Consider the following 17,689-nt stretch of genomic DNA (forward strand, 5'->3'; position numbering starts at 1 on the left):
TGTGCAAAACATTTGAGAGAAATAAGCTTTTCGCCACATGGAGTATTTCTGGGATCTTTTATTTCAGCTCATGAAACATGGGACCAACACTTTACATGTTATGTTTATATATCTTTTCAGTATACATTATGGGCTTTCTCCACTAACTGTGGTGGCGAGATATAAAGTATTCAGTCTACATTTAGCAGACCGCTCTTATACAAAGCCACGCACAATAAGTGCCTTACAGGCTGGCCCTCATTTATAGACTGTATGCATAGATGTATAGTATTGTGGTGGCAGAATTTGGAGTTTTCCACAACAGTATGTTACATAGTCCCTCTCTTACTTAGGTTCCTCTCATGCATACAGAACTGGGTTTTACAGTTCACATTGTTTTGAGCAGCCGGTAGGCTCGTGACACGGATACAGATGGTATATTCCGTGCCTCTGACACTTGCATTCCCTGTGATGTGAGTGGGGATGTATTTTGATGCAGTGGTTCCTAAAACGTGCATTATTTTGGTGTGCGGTAACAATAGGTACTCTCTGGTACCTAATTCAAAACTAATTCAACACAATTCTACCAAATTATGCCTATGCTTGTCAAACACCTAAAAAAATTGCTTCATAGGCTATTGCTGTATAATTACCATTTTACCCCGTAATAATCGGGCAATTTCAGTAGGGTACAATTAAGTGCTACCATGATACTATACGGCAGGGCGGCAGGTAGCCTGGCGGTTGGGCCAGTAACCCAAAGGTCGCTGGTTTGAATACCCGAGCAGACAAGGTGTAAAATCTGTCGATGTGCCCTTGAGCAAAGCACCTAACCCCAGTTTGATCCAGGGGCATCTTCCTACTATGGCTGACCCTGTAAAACATTTCACTGTACTTATCCGGTGTATATGACATTAAAACATCAGTGTCGTTGTGTGAGCCTGCTGGTATTGCCCAGGGTGATTAGAGCTATGGCTGTAATACTGTAATCCTCTAGGACATTAGAGGGCTATAGGCATATGGAGCTGAATGTAAGGGCTCACACGCAAGCGCACAGGCACAAAGGGCTGGGGCTAGAATTAAGATTGGCTCTGGTCCTCTTTCTGTTAAACACACAGGCAGATATGGCAAAATGACCAAATGACAGAGAGAGCAAGCTTAGGATGGGGCTCAGTCACTGGACAGTCTCTGCTCTCGTTGTGCATTTTGAGACACACTCATCAGGCAGGGTTAGAACTGGGGACTGAAGCACATTTTCACCAAACACCTCTCCTCTGTCTGTTTATACACCATTCTGGTCAACCCATTCTCATCCACCTCTCACTGTGGTGTTGAACATGATGCTCTGTGTTGTTGCTATTGTTGACCGGACTAACGAGGTGTGTTTTGTTGTTTTGCATTTGTTTTCCAGTGTGTAAATTCAAAGCTCACAAGCGGTGTGCCGTCAGGGCCACCAACAACTGCAAATGGACCACACTGGCCTCCATAGGGAAAGACATCATCGAAGACGAGGATGGGGTGAGTGTGTGGGTGTGTATTCATGTACAGTTCCTTCGGAAACTATTCAGACCCCTTGTCTTTTTCCACATTTTGTTACGTTACATCCTTATTCTAAAATTGATTCAATTGTCCCCCCCCCATCAATCTACACACAATACCCCATAATGACAAAGCAAAAACTAAAATATACGTTTACATAAGTATTCAGACCATTTACTCAGGACTTTGTTGAAGCACCTTTGGTAGCAATTACAGCATTGAGTCTTCTTGGGTATGACGCTACAAGCTTGGCACACCTGTATTTGGGGAGTTTCTCACATTCTTATATGCAGATCCTCTCAAGCTCTGTCAGGTTGGATGGGGAACGTTGCTGCACAGGTATTTTCAGGTCTCTCCAGAGATGTTCGATCAGGTTGAAGTCCGGGTTCTGGCTGGGCCACTCAAGGACATTCAGAGACTTGTCCAGAAGCCACTCCTGCGTTGTTTTGGCTGTGTGCTTAGGGTCGTTGTCCTGTTGGAAGGTGAACCTTTGCCCCAGTCTGAAGACCTGATTGCTCTGGAGCAGGTTTTTATCAAGGATCTCTCTGTACTTTTCTTTGTTAATCTTTCCCTTGATCCTGACTAGTCTCCCAGTCCCTGCTGCTGAAAAACATCCCCACAGCATGATGCTGCCACCACCATGCTTCAACGTAGGGATGTTGCCAGGTTTCCTCCAGACGTGACGCTGAGTTCAATCTTGGTTTCATCAGACCAGAGAATCTTGTTTCTCATGGTCTGAGAGTCCTTTAGGTGTCTTTTGGCAAACCCCAAGCGGGCTGTCATGTGCCTTTTACTGAGGAAATGTGCCTTTTACTGCCTTTTACTCTGGAAAGTTCTCCCATCTCCACAGAGGAAATCTAGAGCTCTGTCAGAGTGACCATCGGGTTCTTGGTCACTTCCCTGGTGGTTCCAAACTTCTTCCATTTAAGAATGGTACCCTACCCCAGATCTGAGCCTCGACACGATCCTGTCTCGGAGCTCTACTGACAATTCTTTCGACCTCATGGCTTGGTTTTTGCTCTGACATGCACTATTAACCGTGGGACCTTATATAGACAGATGTGTGCCTTTCCAAACGTATTTCTGTTTTTTGGTTGTAAGAAATTTGCAAACATTTCTAGAAACCTGTTTTCGCTTTGTCATTATGGGGTATTTTGTGTAGATTGCTGAGGATTTAACAAAATGTGGAAAATGTCAAGGGTCTGGATACTTTCCAAAGGCACTGTATATCTCTGTGTGTCCTTGTGTACATACGTGTGTGTGTGTGTGTCAGCAACAGATGGCACGAGAAGGTAGAAAATAGAATAATATATTTCTACCCCTGATAAACGTTGTACCTGACTGACTCTCTCCTCCTGTCCTGTAGATTGCCATGCCCCACCAGTGGCTGGAGGGGAACCTGCCTGTTAGTGCCAAGTGTGCCGTGTGTGACAAGACGTGTGGCAGCGTGCTCCGACTGCAGGACTGGCGCTGCCTCTGGTGCAAGGCCATGGTGAGTGTGTGCATGTGGAGTGTGTGTCTGTGTGTATGGTGTGTGTGTGTGTGTGTGTGTGTGTGTTCTAACACAAACTCTGTGTTTTTCCAGGTACACACAGCTTGTATGGACTTGTACCCCAGGAAATGTCCCCTGGGCCAGTGTAAAGTCTCCATCATCCCTCCTACTGCTCTCAACAGCATCGACTCGGATGGTACACACACACACACACACACACACACACACACACACACACACACACACACACACACACACACACACACACACACGCTTCATTACTTCGGGCCATATTGCATTACACACCTTCTTGGAAAGGCTTACAGAATAGTGTAGTCACATAGGATATCTCTACACCCAAATGGAGAATGAGAGTTCTCAATGACAATCTTTTTTCTTCAATAAAACATGTATTACTGACTGGTGGAAAGTGGAGTGAATTGCAGTGCAGATGAATGTTATAAAGGAGTCACCTCATTGGCTTTGCTAATTTCCTCTCAGATTGACCTGGGGATGATTAAAACAGAGGGGAATTAATTATTCTCCAGACACACACACACACACACACACACACACACACACACACACAAATACACGCACACACACACACACAAATACATACACATCCCAGCGTTGTATTCATTAGGGAGCATAATGGAAATAATTGTTTAAAGTTTTGTGGAGGAAATAAGCATTTCTAATAGGATAAGTCCAGGTAATCCCTTCCTGTTTCAGTCCCCTTCCTTCCCTTTGGTTCCCAATGAACACAACCCAGATTATGGTGCTGTATAAAGCAGTATCATGTGATGGAAACTATGGAAGAGGAATGTAAATATTAGTGTTTTCACTCTAATACTAATATCACCTTCTGGTGTGGAATTTATACACTCTCTTGTTTGCTCCCACCAGTGTGTATGTGTGTGTGTGTGTGCGTGTGTGCGCATGTCAGGAAATTGTGCGTGGGTATTAAAATAGATATTTCAGGCAGGTGCACACACACACACAAACACAGAGTCGGGCTGAGGGTGATCATATTGACTAACTTGGAAAGGTGTGGAAGAAGAAAGGAGGATCAAAAGAATAAAGAGATGATTGGATGAGAAATGAGAGGAGTTTGAGCTACAAAAATCTCTACTTGCCCCTCTACTCCCCCTCTATCTCCCACTATCTCTGTTCCCACCCTCCATCTATCTCTGTTCCCGCCCCTCTATCTCCCTCTATCTCTGTTCCCGCCCCTCTAGCTCCCTCTCTCTGTTCCCGCCCCTCTCTCTGTTCCCGCCCCTCTATCTCCCTCTATCTCTGTTCCCGCCCCTCTAGCTCCCTCTCTCTGTTCCCGCCCCTCTATCTCCCTCTATCTCTGTTCCCGCCCCTCTATCTCCCTGTCTCTGTTCCCGCCCCTCTAGCTCCCTCTCTCTGTTCCTGTCCCTCTCTCTGGTCCCGCCCCTCTATCTCCCTCTCTCTATTCCCGCCCCTCTCTCTCCCTCTATCTCTGCCCCTCCCCCTCTGTCTCCACATATATACCCATGTCTCCCTCCCTTCTCTCACCATCTTCCCCTCTCCCTCTTTTCCTCTTCTTCTATTTCTTCCAAATATCTTCCTCTCCCTCTCTTCAATGTCTTCAGCCCCTCCCCCCTCCACATGCCAGGATTTTCCCTCGCCCCAGTGCAGGCTTGAGAGGGCTCTAATCTAATTGGTTGCTAGCTGACTGTGGCACGTGCTGAAACGTTGTGACTTTCCTCCCCCTCTCCTCTCCCATCTCTGCTCCGCCGCTGCCAAGATTAGAGAGAGAGAGAGAGAGAGAAGGTGGGAAAGAGAGAGAGAGGGATAGAAAGATGGAATGAGAAGAGAGGCAAAATGAGAAGGGTAAAATAATGATAGAGGGAGAGAGAAGAGAAGCAGAGAGATGTGGAGGATGGAGAGAGCAAAGGACAAAGAGAGGGGGATAGACAGAGGGAGAAAGGAATGACAGAAAGAGAGTGAAGGAAGAGAGAATGAGAGTGTGGATGGCAGCACCCCTGGGGACTGTCACCATCCGCCCCCGCGCAAGCACACACGCACACACACACACACACACACGCACACACCCACACACACACATACACACACACACATACATACACTCAAACTTAAAGCCTTTTCACACAGAGTAATGTTGACACACAGGCGGTGTATCAATCTGCCATATGATGAGTCCTATAAACGCACAGGCTCGTTGTCCACAGTGTGTTTCCTGCTTAGAATGTGTGCTAATACCTCACATGCCACACACAACTGCACAGCCTGACTCAGTACTGTGATGCCCACACACACACACACACACTTTGATGCCTCAATGATGTTGCAGTGTGTGGGTGTTATGATACAGTAGTTAATGGGTGATCCAGTACAGCAGATAGCAGAATCTCTCTTTTCTTTTCATCTCTTCATCTTCTCACATCCCTTCTATTAGTCACTGTGACACGGCTCAGAGTCTGGATACTGTTAGTGTTAATTTGACAGTGATAAACAATGTGATCAAGGTGGTAGAGATGAACAATTCTACGTGTAATTGCTCCTGATGTCCTATCTACAGTGTATCACCATCTACAATAGTTCCGTACTCTTTATCAGATCACGCCTGCATTTTATTTACTACTATAATTGGCTAGTACTCTTAATATTTGAGCACAGATTCATTAATCAGTCATTCAGTCATTCAACCCTTCATTCATGGGGCGGCCGATAGCCTAGTGGTTAGAGCGTTGGACTAGTAACCGAATGGTTGCAAGATAGAATCCCCGAGCTGACAAGGTTGAAATCTGTCGTTCTGCCCCTGAACAAGGCAGTTAACCCACTGTTCCTAGGCCGTCATTGAAAATAAGAATTTGTTCTTAACTGACTTGTCTGGTTAAATAAAATTCACTTTTTCATTCATGTAATAACAGTTTTTTTTGGTGTATTTGTGTTCAGGCTTCTGGAAGGCCACCTGTCCCCCGTCCTGCGCCAGTCCTCTGCTGGTCTTCGTCAACTCCAAGAGCGGAGACAACCAAGGGGTTAAATTCCTACGACGTTTCAAGCAGCTCCTCAACCCAGCTCAGGTGTTTGACCTGGTCAATGGCGGACCACATCTAGGGTGAGTCAGCTTGGCTAGTGAAAACCATATGGCATCGCTAGTAAAAAAAAGTATTCCCACGCATAATACAGCGACAAATCCGATGGTTTACAAATGTAAGCAAGTTTTGAAATTATTATGTTTTAGTAAATATTATATCTGTTTGAGCTTCTTGCGGTCAATTTGCAGTCTACAAGTGATTTGTAATTTTGTTCCGGCCTGATTCACCGACTGAACATCTTGTCAAAGAAATCGCATTTATTTTGGGAGATCGCTAGAAATAACTTCTAAATTCAAGACAGGAGATACAAATTGATTCAGAAGATAATAGAACACATTACTTTTAGTTACATTTTTCTCAACATGTTTCTATTACTTATTAGTACGTCAAGCCAACTTACAGAGAAGGGAGCTAGCTAGCCAGCTAGCTTTGTAGCCATGGATTGTGCTCCTTACATTGTTTAGTACCAGCAAAACACCAACATCCCGGAGTCACCTCTTCACTGTTGACGTTGAGACTGGTGTTTTGCTGGTACTATTTATTGAAGCTGCCAGTTGAGGACTTGTGAGACGTCTGTTTCTCAAACTAGACACACTAATGTACTTGTCCTCTTGCTCAGTTGTGCACCGGGGCCTCCCACACCTCTTTCTATTCTGGTTAGAGCCAGTTTGCGCTGTCCTGTGAAGGGAGTAGTACACAGCGTTGTACGAGATCTTCAGTTTCATGGCAATTTCTCGCACCGAATAGCCTTAATTTCTTAGAACAACAAACAAAATATAACTACTCTAAAATGGATTGTGTCCGTAAAATGTATATAGTATGTATAAGCTGGAAGTAGAAGCCTAAGGGTTGTTGTTCATTAGTTTACTCCAATTAGGGGAGGGGTGGTTGGGTTATTGTAAAATAATAAAGGAAAACATCTTTTTTAAAGATATGTATACAGTACCAGTCAAACGTTTGGACACACCTACTCATTCAAGGGTTCTTTATTTTTACTATTTTCCACATTGTAGAATAATAGTGAAGACATCAAAACTATGAAATAACACATATGGAATCATGTAGTCAAAAATATATTTGAGATTCTTCAAAGTAGACACCCTTTTCCTTGATGACAGCTTTGCACAGTCTTGGCATTCTCTCAACCCTTGAATGAGTAGGTGTGTCCAAACGTTTGACTGGTACTGTATGTATGTATGTATGCGTATTTGTTTGTATGTATGTATGTATGTATGTATGTATGTATGTATGTATGTATGTATGTATGTATGTATGTATGTATGTATGTATGTATGGACAGTACCAGTCAAAAGATAAATCATTTTAATAGAAAAAAAGAGGGAAAATTACCATAAAATGTTTTATGGAACCTGGCCAAGGTCCTTCTGGAGGGGAGACATAGACAGAGTGAGTGAGAGGGGTGTTAGATGGAGCATGCCTAGATCACACAGTACACCAAATAAGACAGACTGACCCTAGTACCCTGGCACATGCAGCATAGATACTGGGGACAGAGACAGGGTGGTTGGTGCCCTGATCAGGGAGGAACAGGGACATTAGCTATACTGTTTAATGACTCTGACACTAGTACCATTCCTTTGTGTGCTCTCTAGGCTGCGTCTCTTTCAGAAGTTTGATAACTTCCGGATCCTGGTGTGTGGAGGGGATGGGAGTGTAGGCTGGGTCCTCTCTGAGATAGACAAACTCAACCTCCACAAACAGGTAAGACCCCCCCCCCCCCACACACACACCTTTCCCCCGTCTCCCCCACACACACTTACTCTCTCACTCTCTCCCCCCTCTCTTTCTGTCTCCAGTGCCAGCTGGGAGTGCTGCCCTTGGGAACAGGAAATGACCTAGCGCGGGTGCTAGGCTGGGGTCCATCGTGTGACGATGACACGCAGCTTCCCCAGATTCTGGAGAAACTGGAGAGGGCCAGCACCAAGATGTTGGACCGCTGGAGCATCATGACCTACGAGATAAAGCTCCCCTCCAAACACAGTGGTCCCGTCACTCCAGACGACACTGACGACGGCCAGGTACACAACATCTGAAACATTAACATCTGGAGGTGTTTTATAATGTAACAGTATCCCCCTGGCCTTGCATAGTTTTCTGTTAATTCTGCCTTTCTCCTCTCTCTGTGTCCCCAGTTCCAGATCTCAGCATATGAAGACTCGGTAACTGCCCATCTCACCAAGATCCTCAACTCTGACCAACACTCTGTGGTCATCTCCTCTGCTAAGTGAGTGTCTCATCTCAACACTGCTTACTGCTAAATGGCTGCTGACAATTTCATTTAATGTGAACTCACGCTTTCCTTTCACCCCCCGATTCTCTCTCTCACCCCCGCTTTTCTCTCTCTGTCTCACTCTCTCTCTCTACTCTCTCTCTACTCTCTCTCTACTCTCTCTCCTCTCTCTCCTCTCTCTACTCTCTCTCTACTCTCTCTCTACTCTCTCTCTACTCTCTCTCTACTCTCTCTCTACTCTCTCTCTACTCTCTCTCTACTCTGTCTACTCTCTACTCTCTCTCTACTCTCTCTACTCTCTCTACTCTCTCTCTACTCTCTCTACTCTCTCTACTCTCTCTCTACTCTCTCTCTCTACTCTCTCTCTACACTCTCTCTCTACACTCTCTCTCTACACTCTCTACTCTCTCTCTACTCTCTCTCTCTACTCTCTCTCTCTCTACTCTCTCTCTACTCTCTCTCTCTACTCTCTCTCTCTCTACTCTCTCTCTCTTTCTCTATTCTCTTTCTCTATTCTCTCTCTATCTATTCTCTCTCTCTGCTCTTTCTCTACTCTCTCTCTCTCTATTCTCTCTCTCTCTCTATTCTCTCTCTCTCTACTCTGTCTACTCTCTCTCTACTCTCTCTCTACTCTCTCTCTACTCTCTCTCTACTCTCTCTCTACTCTGTCTACTCTCTTCTCTGTCTGCTCTCTGTCTGCTCTCTGTCTGCTCTCTCTGCTCTCTCTACTCTGTCTCTACTCTCTCTCTCTACTCTCTCTACTCTGTCTACACTCTCTCTACTCTCTCTCTGCTCTCTCTGCTCTCTCTCTACTCTCTCTCTGCTCTCTCTCTACACTCTCTCTCTACACTCTCTCTACTCTCTCTCTGCTCTCTCTACTCTCTACTCTCTACTCTCTCTACTCTCTCTCTTTCTCTATTCTCTCTCTCTATTCTCTCTCTCTGCTCTCTCTCTACTCTCTCTCTGCTCTCTCTACTCTCTACTCTCTACTCTCTCTACTCTCTCTCTTTCTCTATTCTCTCTCTCTCTATTCTCTCTCTATTCTCTCTCTTCTCTCTCTATTCTCTCTCTACTCTCTCTCTACTCTCTCTCTTTCTCTATTCTCTTTCTCTATTCTCTCTCTCTCTGCTCTCTCTCTGCTCTCTCTACTCTCTCTCTCTCTCTATTCTCTCTCTCTCTCTATTCTCTCTCTCTCTACTCTCTCTCTACTCTGTCTACTCTCTACACTCTCTCTGCTCTCTCTCTGCTCTCTCTACTCTCTCTACTCTCTACTCTCTCTCTGCTCTCTCTCTGCTCTCTCTCTACACTCTCTCTCTACACTCTCTCTACTCTCTCTACTCTCTCTCTGCTCTCTCTACTCTCTACTCTCTCTACTCTCTCTCTTTCTCTATTCTCTCTCTCTATTCTCTCTCTCTTCTCTCTCTCTATTCTCTCTCTTCTCTCTCTATTCTCTCTCTCTATTCTCTCTCTACTCTCTCTCTTTCTCTATTCTCTTTCTCTATTCTCTATTCTCTCTCTCTCTGCTCTCTCTCTGCTCTCTCTCTACTCTCTCTCTCTCTATTCTCTCTCTCTCTACTCTGTCTACTCTCTCTCTACTCTCTCTCTACTCTCTCTCTACACTCTCTCTACTCTCTCTCTGCTCTCTCTCTGCTCTCTCTCTACTCTCTCTACTCTCTCTCTACTCTCTCTCTGCTCTCTCTACTCTCTCTCCTTACTCTCTCTACTCTCTCTCCTCTATTCTCTCTACTCTCTCTCTACTCTCTCTCTCTACTCTCTCTCCTTATTCTCTCTACTCTCTCTGCTCTCTCTCTACTCTCTCTCTACTCTCTCTGCTCTCTCTCTACTCTCTCTCTCTCTATTCTCTCTCTCTCTCTATTCTCTCTCTCTCTACTCTGTCTACTCTCTCTCTCTACTCTTTCTCTATTCTCTCTCTCTCTACTCTCTCTACTCTCTCTCTCTACTCTCTCTCTTCTCTCTCTCTACACTCTCTCTCTACACTCTCTACTCTCTCTCTACTCTCTCTCTTTCTCTATTCTCTTTCTCTATTCTCTCTCTCTCTGCTCTCTCTCTGCTCTCTCTCTACTCTCTCTCTCTCTATTCTCTCTCTACTCTCTCTCTATTCTCTCTCTCTCTACTCTCTCTACTCTCTCTCTCTACTCTCTCTCTCTACTCTCTCTCTCTACTCTCTCTCTACTCTCTCTCTCTACTACTCTCTCTCTACACTCTCTCTACTCTCTCTCTACTCTCTCTCTTTCTCTATTCTCTTTCTCTATTCTCTCTCTCTCTGCTCTCTCTCTGCTCTCTCTCTCTACTCTCTCTCTCTCTCTCTATTCTCTCTCTCTCTATTCTCTCTCTCTCTACTCTCTCTACTCTCTCTCTCTACTCTCTCTCTCTACTCTCTCTCTACTCTCTCTCTCTACACTCTCTCTCTACACTCTCTACTCTCTCTCTACTCTCTCTCTTTCTCTATTCTCTTTCTCTATTCTCTCTCTCTCTGCTCTCTCTCTGCTCTCTCTCTACTCTCTCTCTCTCTCTATTCTCTCTCTCTCTCTCTATTCTCTCTCTCTCTACTCTCTCTACTCTCTCTCTCTCTACTCTCTCTCTCTACTCTGTCTACTCTGTACTCTCTCTCTACTCTCTCTCCACTCTCTCTCTACTCTCTCTCTGCTCTCTCTCTACACTCTCTCTCTACTCTCTCTCTGCTCTCTCTACTCTCTCTCTCTACTCTCTCTCTCTACTCTCTCTCTCTACTCTCTCTCTCTCTCTTCTCTACTCTCTCTCTCTACTCTCTCTCTCTCTCTCTCTCTCTATTCTCTCTCTCTGCTCTCTCTCTACTCTCTCTCTCTACTCTCTACTCTCTCGCTGTCCTTCCAGGATCCTGTGTGAGACAGTAAAGGACTTTGTTGCTAAAGTGGGAAAATCTTACGAGAAAAGTATTGAGAATACAGAGGAGTGTGACACTATGTCTCTCAAAGTAAGTACCCCCCCCACACACATACATACATACATACAGACACACACACACACACACACACACACACTAACCTAACTCTCATTTTCCCAACAGTGTGCCATCCTGAATGAGAAGCTAGACTCACTCCTCCAGACCCTCAACACAGAAGCCCAGTCACTCCCACCACCTCTTCCCCTTTCCACACCACCAATCGTTGAAGAGGAGGAAGAGGAGGAAGACGAAGAGGAGGAGGTGAGCGAGGAGTCGTTGACCGAGCTGAAGGAGAAACTGGAAGCGGAGGAGAGTGAAAAGGGAGGAGAGAAAGGAGGAGGTTCGCCACACAAGCTGTTCAGAGCTAAAGAACAGCTGATGTTACGAGCCAACAGCCTGAAGAAGGCTGTACGACAGATCATTGAACAGGCCGAGAGAGGTACGTAGATATAGAACATAACAGATCATCGAACAGGCCGAGAGAGATGCGTAGATATAGAACATAACAGATCATTGAACAGGCCGAGAGAGGTACATAGATATAGAACATAACAGATCATTGAACAGGCCGAGAGAGGTACGTAGATATAGACTCATAACAGATCATCGAACAGGCCGAGAGAGGTACGTAGATATAGAACATAACAGATCATCGAACAGGCCGAGAGAGGTACGTAGATATAGAACATAACAGATCATCGAACAGGCCGAGAGAGGTACGTAGATATAGAACATAACAGATCATCGAACAGGCCGAGAGAGGTACGTAGATATAGAACCTAACAGATCATCGAACAGGCCGAGAGAGGTACGTAGATATAGAATATAACAGATCATCGAACAGGCCGAGAGAGGTAAATAGGTATACAGTATGACAAAACGGATCAGACATACAATATAAAGAGCCTATGGCAAGTCTTTCATGCATGTTTCAGAGAGAATACAATGGAATACAGATTGTAAAACCATAAAAAGTATTGGCAATCACTGTGTCACGTAATACAAAGTTGTAGTGTCCAATTTCTCCCCTTTCTCCCGTCACTCCCTCTCTCATCATCCTCTCCCTCTCCTCTCTTACCTTCTGGCACTGCCCCTCTCCTCTCTTACCTTCTGGCACTGCCCCTCTCCCTCTAGTGGTGGATGAGCAGAATGCCCACACAGAGGAGCTGGAGCTGCCGTCCCCGTTGGAGTTTAGGAAGGAAGGAGAGGAGGACAACAGGGACAGTGAGAAGGACGAGGACACCAAGGAACTGGAAGCCATGCCATGTGAGTCTCTCTCTCTCTTCCATCCACCCAGTCCTCTTTAGATCTAGAGGGGTGGATAGGGAGTAGGGGCTAAGGGTCCATTTGAAAACAGATACAGTAAGTTGTAAGTTGTATCATACAAGAAATCACACAGGATCTAAACACCACCAACTTAGTGGATCCTCCACTCACTACGCCCTGCCACAGAGAACATGGACTCTGTCTGACAAGCCCACACACAATGATTCCTGCTCTAAATATAGGATATTATTATTGTAAGGAGTATAGATGGAAACCATTCTCTGTATTCCTCACTATTGGATAATACTGGGTTTAGTTTGTCATTTACAGTTCAGTCAGTGGACTTGTACATGGTGTGGTATTTACATAGCACAGAGTGTGTGCTTGTCCTTTAGTGTGTGTGTCCTATAGGATGTGTCATTGTCTGTGGGACAGAGGCACATCCTTTTTTACAAGTAATCTGCTTATTGCATCAGATCAATGGGGATGCCACTATATTCTCCAGTGTCATCCCTTTGTTCTATCTACTCTCTCTAGATCTTTAGTACATACAGTAGTAGTAGACAGTAGTACTTACATTTCTGGTATCTCTCTGTCTGTCTTTCACCCTGGTCTCTCTCCTCCCGTCTCTCTCTGGTGTCTCCCTCTCTGTTTCTAGTGGCTAAGAGTCCATGTTCTCCTCCTGAGAGGCAAGTAAGTCGCAGCAGCCAATCCTGTGGCTCGTTCTCCATCACACCTTTCACCACCAGCAAGGAGAACCTGCCTGTACTCAACACACGCATCATCTGCCCTGGTACATCCTACGGTATATGCACTCATGTGCGCCGTGCACATACATGCACATACACACTTCACATTAGAGGTCTTCACGGGTCCACCCAAACACAATTATGTGGCATCCGACTAGGGTCCTGAGCGGGTCCAGATTCTGACAGAATTCTAAATTCTCACGTGTCCTTGTCGGATCTGATATGATCGTCCCGGGGCTTGGGTATGTGTAATTATTACTGATTTGCCCGTAAGGACCTACAGAGACCCGAACGCGACTGCTGCAGTATAAAGAGAGAAAAAATTGTAGGCTATCGTTTATGCTTCTGCTCTTGAGTGGCACGTGTAACTTGTTGTTGTCGGCCAATCACAAGTCATCATCAAAGTGGCTCTACAGTCAAAAAGCCTCAGAGTGTGGGAAGCAAGTTAGGAGATATCTAATCAATTTAAAATTTCAATTAGAAGGATGGACTAAAACGGCAAGAGCCAACAGGTAGGCTGCTACTTCATTTGTATAGAGTTATTAACTTATTTGTAATTGTAGAATGGCAGGGAGTAGACCATCAAACCAGATAATCTTGTTTCTCATGGTCTGAGAGTCCTTTAGGTGTCTTTTGGCAAACTCCTAGCGGGCTGTCATGTGCCTTTTACTGAGGAGTGGCTTCCGTCTGGCCACTCTACCATAAAGGCCTGATTGGTGGAGTGCTACAGAGATGGTTGTCCTTCTGGAAGGTTCTCCCATCTTGACAGAGGAACTCTGGAGCTCTGTCAGCGTGACCATCGGGTTCTTGGGCACCTCCCTGACCAAGGCCCTTCTCCCCCGATTTCTCAGTTTGGCCGGGCGGCCAGCTCTAGGAAGAGTCTTGGTGGTTCCAAACTTCTTCCATTTAAGAATGATGGAGGCCACTGTGTTCTTGGGGACCTTCACTGCTGCAGAAATGTTTTGGTACCCTTCCCCAGATCTGTGCCTCGACACAATCCTGTCTCGGAGCTCTACGGATAATTCCTTCGACCTCATGGCTTGGTTTTTGCTCTGACATACACTGTCAACAGTTTGAGCTTATATAGACAGGTGTGTGCCTTTCCGAAGCATGTCCAATCAATTGAATTTAACACAGATGGACTCCAATCATGTTGTAGAAAGAGCTCATGGATGATAAATGGAAACAGGATGAAGCTGAGCTCAATTTTGAGTCTCATAGTAAAGTGTCTGAATACTTACGTTAATCAGGTATTTTGTTTTTAATACATTTGAAAACATTTCTAAAAATCTGTTTTTGCTTTGTCATTATGGGGTATTGTGTGTAGAATGATGAGGGGAAGAACATTTTTTCATCCATTTTAGAATAAGGCTGTAACGTACGGGCCGGGTCTGTTTCTCCTTGGGCCTGTTCGAAACAGGTCTCTATATTTAAAACATGGATTTATTTGGGTACACTCTAAGAAAGGTGCTATCTAGAACCTTAAAGGGTTCTTTGGCTGTCCCCATAGTAGATCCCTTTGAAGAACCCTTTTGGGTTCCGTGTGGAACTCAACTTTTTGGACCTGTGAAGACCTCTACTTCACATACACACTTCATCTGCCATGGTTTGCGCTCATGCGTATACACACATATGTATTGTCTGAAATGATACACATACATCTGCCTTGGTACAAGTGCACATACCACACACACACAGCACTCTTTAAGAAAATCTCTGTTTCTCTGTATAGGTTTGCGTGCTGGTCTGGCAGCTTCTATAGCCGGTAGCTCCATCATCAGTAAAATGCTGCTGGCCAACATCGACCCATTTGGTGCTACGCCCTTCCTGGACTCTGACCTGGACTCACTGTAAGATCCTCTGACCTCTACCCTTTAACCCTTCATAAACCCTGACCTGGACTCGCTGTAAGATCCTCTGACCTCTACCCTTTAACCCTTCATAGACCCAGACCTCCTGGACTCACTGTAAGACCCTCTGACTTCTGATCTCTAACCTCTACCCTTTAACCCTTCATAAACCCAGACCTCCTGGACTCGCTGTAAGACCCTCTGACTTCTGACCTCTAAACTACCCTTTAACCCTTCATAGACCCTGACCTCTGGACTCACTGTAAGACCCTCTGACTTCTGATCTCTAACCTCTACCCTTTAACCCTTCATAAACCCAGACCTCCTGGACTCGCTGTAAGACCCTCTGACTTCTGACCTCTAAACTACCCTTTAACCCTTCATAGACCCTGACCTCTGGACTCACTGTAGGATCCTCTGAACTCTACCCTTTAACCCTTCATAAACCCTGACCTCTGGACTCACTGTAAGACCCTCTGACTTCTGATCTCTAACCTTTAGGCTACCATATTCAGAATGTTTCCGACTTGACCTTTTTGGCGACCAGATCAAAACATGAATGTTTTAAGTTTTCAGTTGAACTGTAGTTTTCTGAACTGCCCTGTATCTCTATCTCCCACACAGAGAGGGCTTTAGTGAGAAGTGTGTCATGAACAATTACTTTGGCGTTGGGCTGGATGCTAAGATCACCTTGGAGTTCAACAACAAGCGGGAGGAACACCCAGAGAAGTGCCGGTGAGCTCTAGGTTTATTTCTCCTCTCTCATCCCTCTCTCGCCTCTATTCTCTCCCCCTTTTTCCCCATTTTGTGTACACTCCATTCTCTTCCTCACTCTGACTATCCTCCCGCCGTCTCTCTCTCTCTCGCTCTTTCTCTCTCTCTCTAGGAGTCGTACTAAGAACAGGGTGTGGTATGGTGTTCTGGGCACCAAGGAGCTCCTTCAGAGAACCTACAAGAACCTAGAACAGAAGGTTCAACTGGAGGTGAGAGAATTAAAATTACTAGACTAGAAGGGTCTTTCCCATTAAAATCAATGTTTAGTGGTTGATAGAATGGCGGCCATATTGGGTGTACCACAGGGAATGATTACCAGTACATTGCATTTGGAAAGTATTCACACCCCTTCACTTTTTCTACGTTTTGTTACGTTACAGCCTTATTCTAAAATGGATACAAAATCATCAATCTACACACAATACCCAACGAGCAAATATATTAAAAATAAAAAACAGAAATATCTTATTTACACAAGTATTCAGACCCTTTGCTATGAGACTAGAAATTGGGCTCAGGTGCATCCTGTTTCCATTTATCATCCTTGAGATGTTTCTACAACTTGTTTGGAGTCCACCTTTGGTAAATTAAATTGATTGGACATGATTTGGAAAGGTACACACCTGTCTATATAAGGTCCCACAGTTGACAGTGCATGTCAGAACAATAACCAAGTCATGAGGTCGAAGGAGACAGGATTGTGTCGAGGCACAGATCTGGGGAAGGGTACCAAAAAATGCCTGCAGCAGTGAAGGTCCCCAAGAACACAGTGAACTCATTCTTAAATGGAAGAAGTTTGGAACCACCAAGATTCTTCCTAGAGCTGGCCGCCTGGCCAAACTGAGCAATCGAGGCCGAAGGGCCTTGGTCAGGGAGGTGACCAAGAACCCAATGGTCACGCTGACAGAGCTCCAGAGTTCCTCTGTCGAGATGGGAGAACCTTCCAGAAGTACAACCATCTCTGCAGCACTCCACCAATCAGGCGTTTATGGTAGAGTGGCCAGACGGAAGCCACTCCTTAGTAAAAGGCACATGACAGCCCGCTTGTAGTTTGCCAAAAGACACCTAAAGGACTCTCAGACCATGAGAAAAGATGGTCTGATGAAACCAAGATTCAACTCTTTGACCTGAATACCAAGTGTCACGTCTGGAGGAAACCTGGAACCATCCCTAAGATGAAGCATGGTGGTGGCAGCATCATGCTGTGGGGATGTTTTTCAGCGGCAGGGACTGGGAGACTAGTCAGGATCGAGGGAAAGATGAACGGAGCAAAGTACAGAGAGATCCTTGATAAAGACCTGCTCCAGAGCAATCAGGACCTCAGACTGGGACGAAGGTTCACCTTCCAACAGGACAACGACCCTAAGCACACAGCCAAGACAACGCAGGAGTGGCTTCGGGACAAGTCTCTGAATGTCCTTGAGTGGCCCACCCAGAGTCCTGACGTGAACCCGATCGAACATCTCTGGAGAGAACTGAAAATAGCTGTGCAGCGACGCTCCCCATCCAACCTGACAGAGCTTGAGAGGTTCTGAATAGAAGAATGAGAGAAACTTCCCAAATACAGATGTGCCAAGCTTGTAGCGTCATACCCAAGAATCGAGCCTGTAATCTCTGCCAAAGGTGCTTCAACAAAGTACTGTGTAAAGGGTCTGAATACTTATGTAAATGTGATATCAGTTTTTTGTTATTTGTATAAATTTGCAAAAAAAATCTCAACCTGATTTTGCTTCGTCATTATGGGGTATTGTGT

General features: G+C 45.2%; 1 protein-coding gene across 6 annotated transcripts in view; it reads left to right on the forward strand.

Annotated features, from left to right (window-relative positions):
- The window catches only part of dgkh (diacylglycerol kinase, eta), a 77,472-nt gene that overhangs the window by 47,574 nt on the left and 12,209 nt on the right, over positions 1-17,689 (forward strand). For 4 of the 6 annotated variants that reach the window (XM_029703026.1, XM_029703028.1, XM_029703029.1 and 1 more), the window contains 14 exons: positions 1,391-1,497; positions 2,885-3,010; positions 3,104-3,206; positions 5,960-6,122; positions 7,716-7,824; positions 7,920-8,141; positions 8,256-8,347; positions 11,228-11,327; positions 11,421-11,736; positions 12,432-12,563; positions 13,222-13,356; positions 15,045-15,162; positions 15,787-15,897; positions 16,049-16,145. In XM_029703026.1, coding sequence (XP_029558886.1) covers positions 1,391-1,497; positions 2,885-3,010; positions 3,104-3,206; positions 5,960-6,122; positions 7,716-7,824; positions 7,920-8,141; positions 8,256-8,347; positions 11,228-11,327; positions 11,421-11,736; positions 12,432-12,563; positions 13,222-13,356; positions 15,045-15,162; positions 15,787-15,897; positions 16,049-16,145 — 1,931 coding nt within the window. Of the gene's footprint in view, positions 1-1,390; positions 1,498-2,884; positions 3,011-3,103; positions 3,207-5,959; positions 6,123-7,715; positions 7,825-7,919; positions 8,142-8,255; positions 8,348-11,227; positions 11,328-11,420; positions 11,737-12,431; positions 12,564-13,221; positions 13,369-15,044; positions 15,163-15,786; positions 15,898-16,048; positions 16,146-17,689 lie in introns of all 6 variants that reach the window. The other 2 variants (XM_029703025.1, XM_029703027.1) reach the window with 1 other exon arrangement.

The sequence above is a fragment of the Salmo trutta genome, chromosome 20 (assembly GCF_901001165.1).
Source record: "Salmo trutta chromosome 20, fSalTru1.1, whole genome shotgun sequence".
Lineage (NCBI taxonomy): Eukaryota > Metazoa > Chordata > Actinopteri > Salmoniformes > Salmonidae > Salmo > Salmo trutta.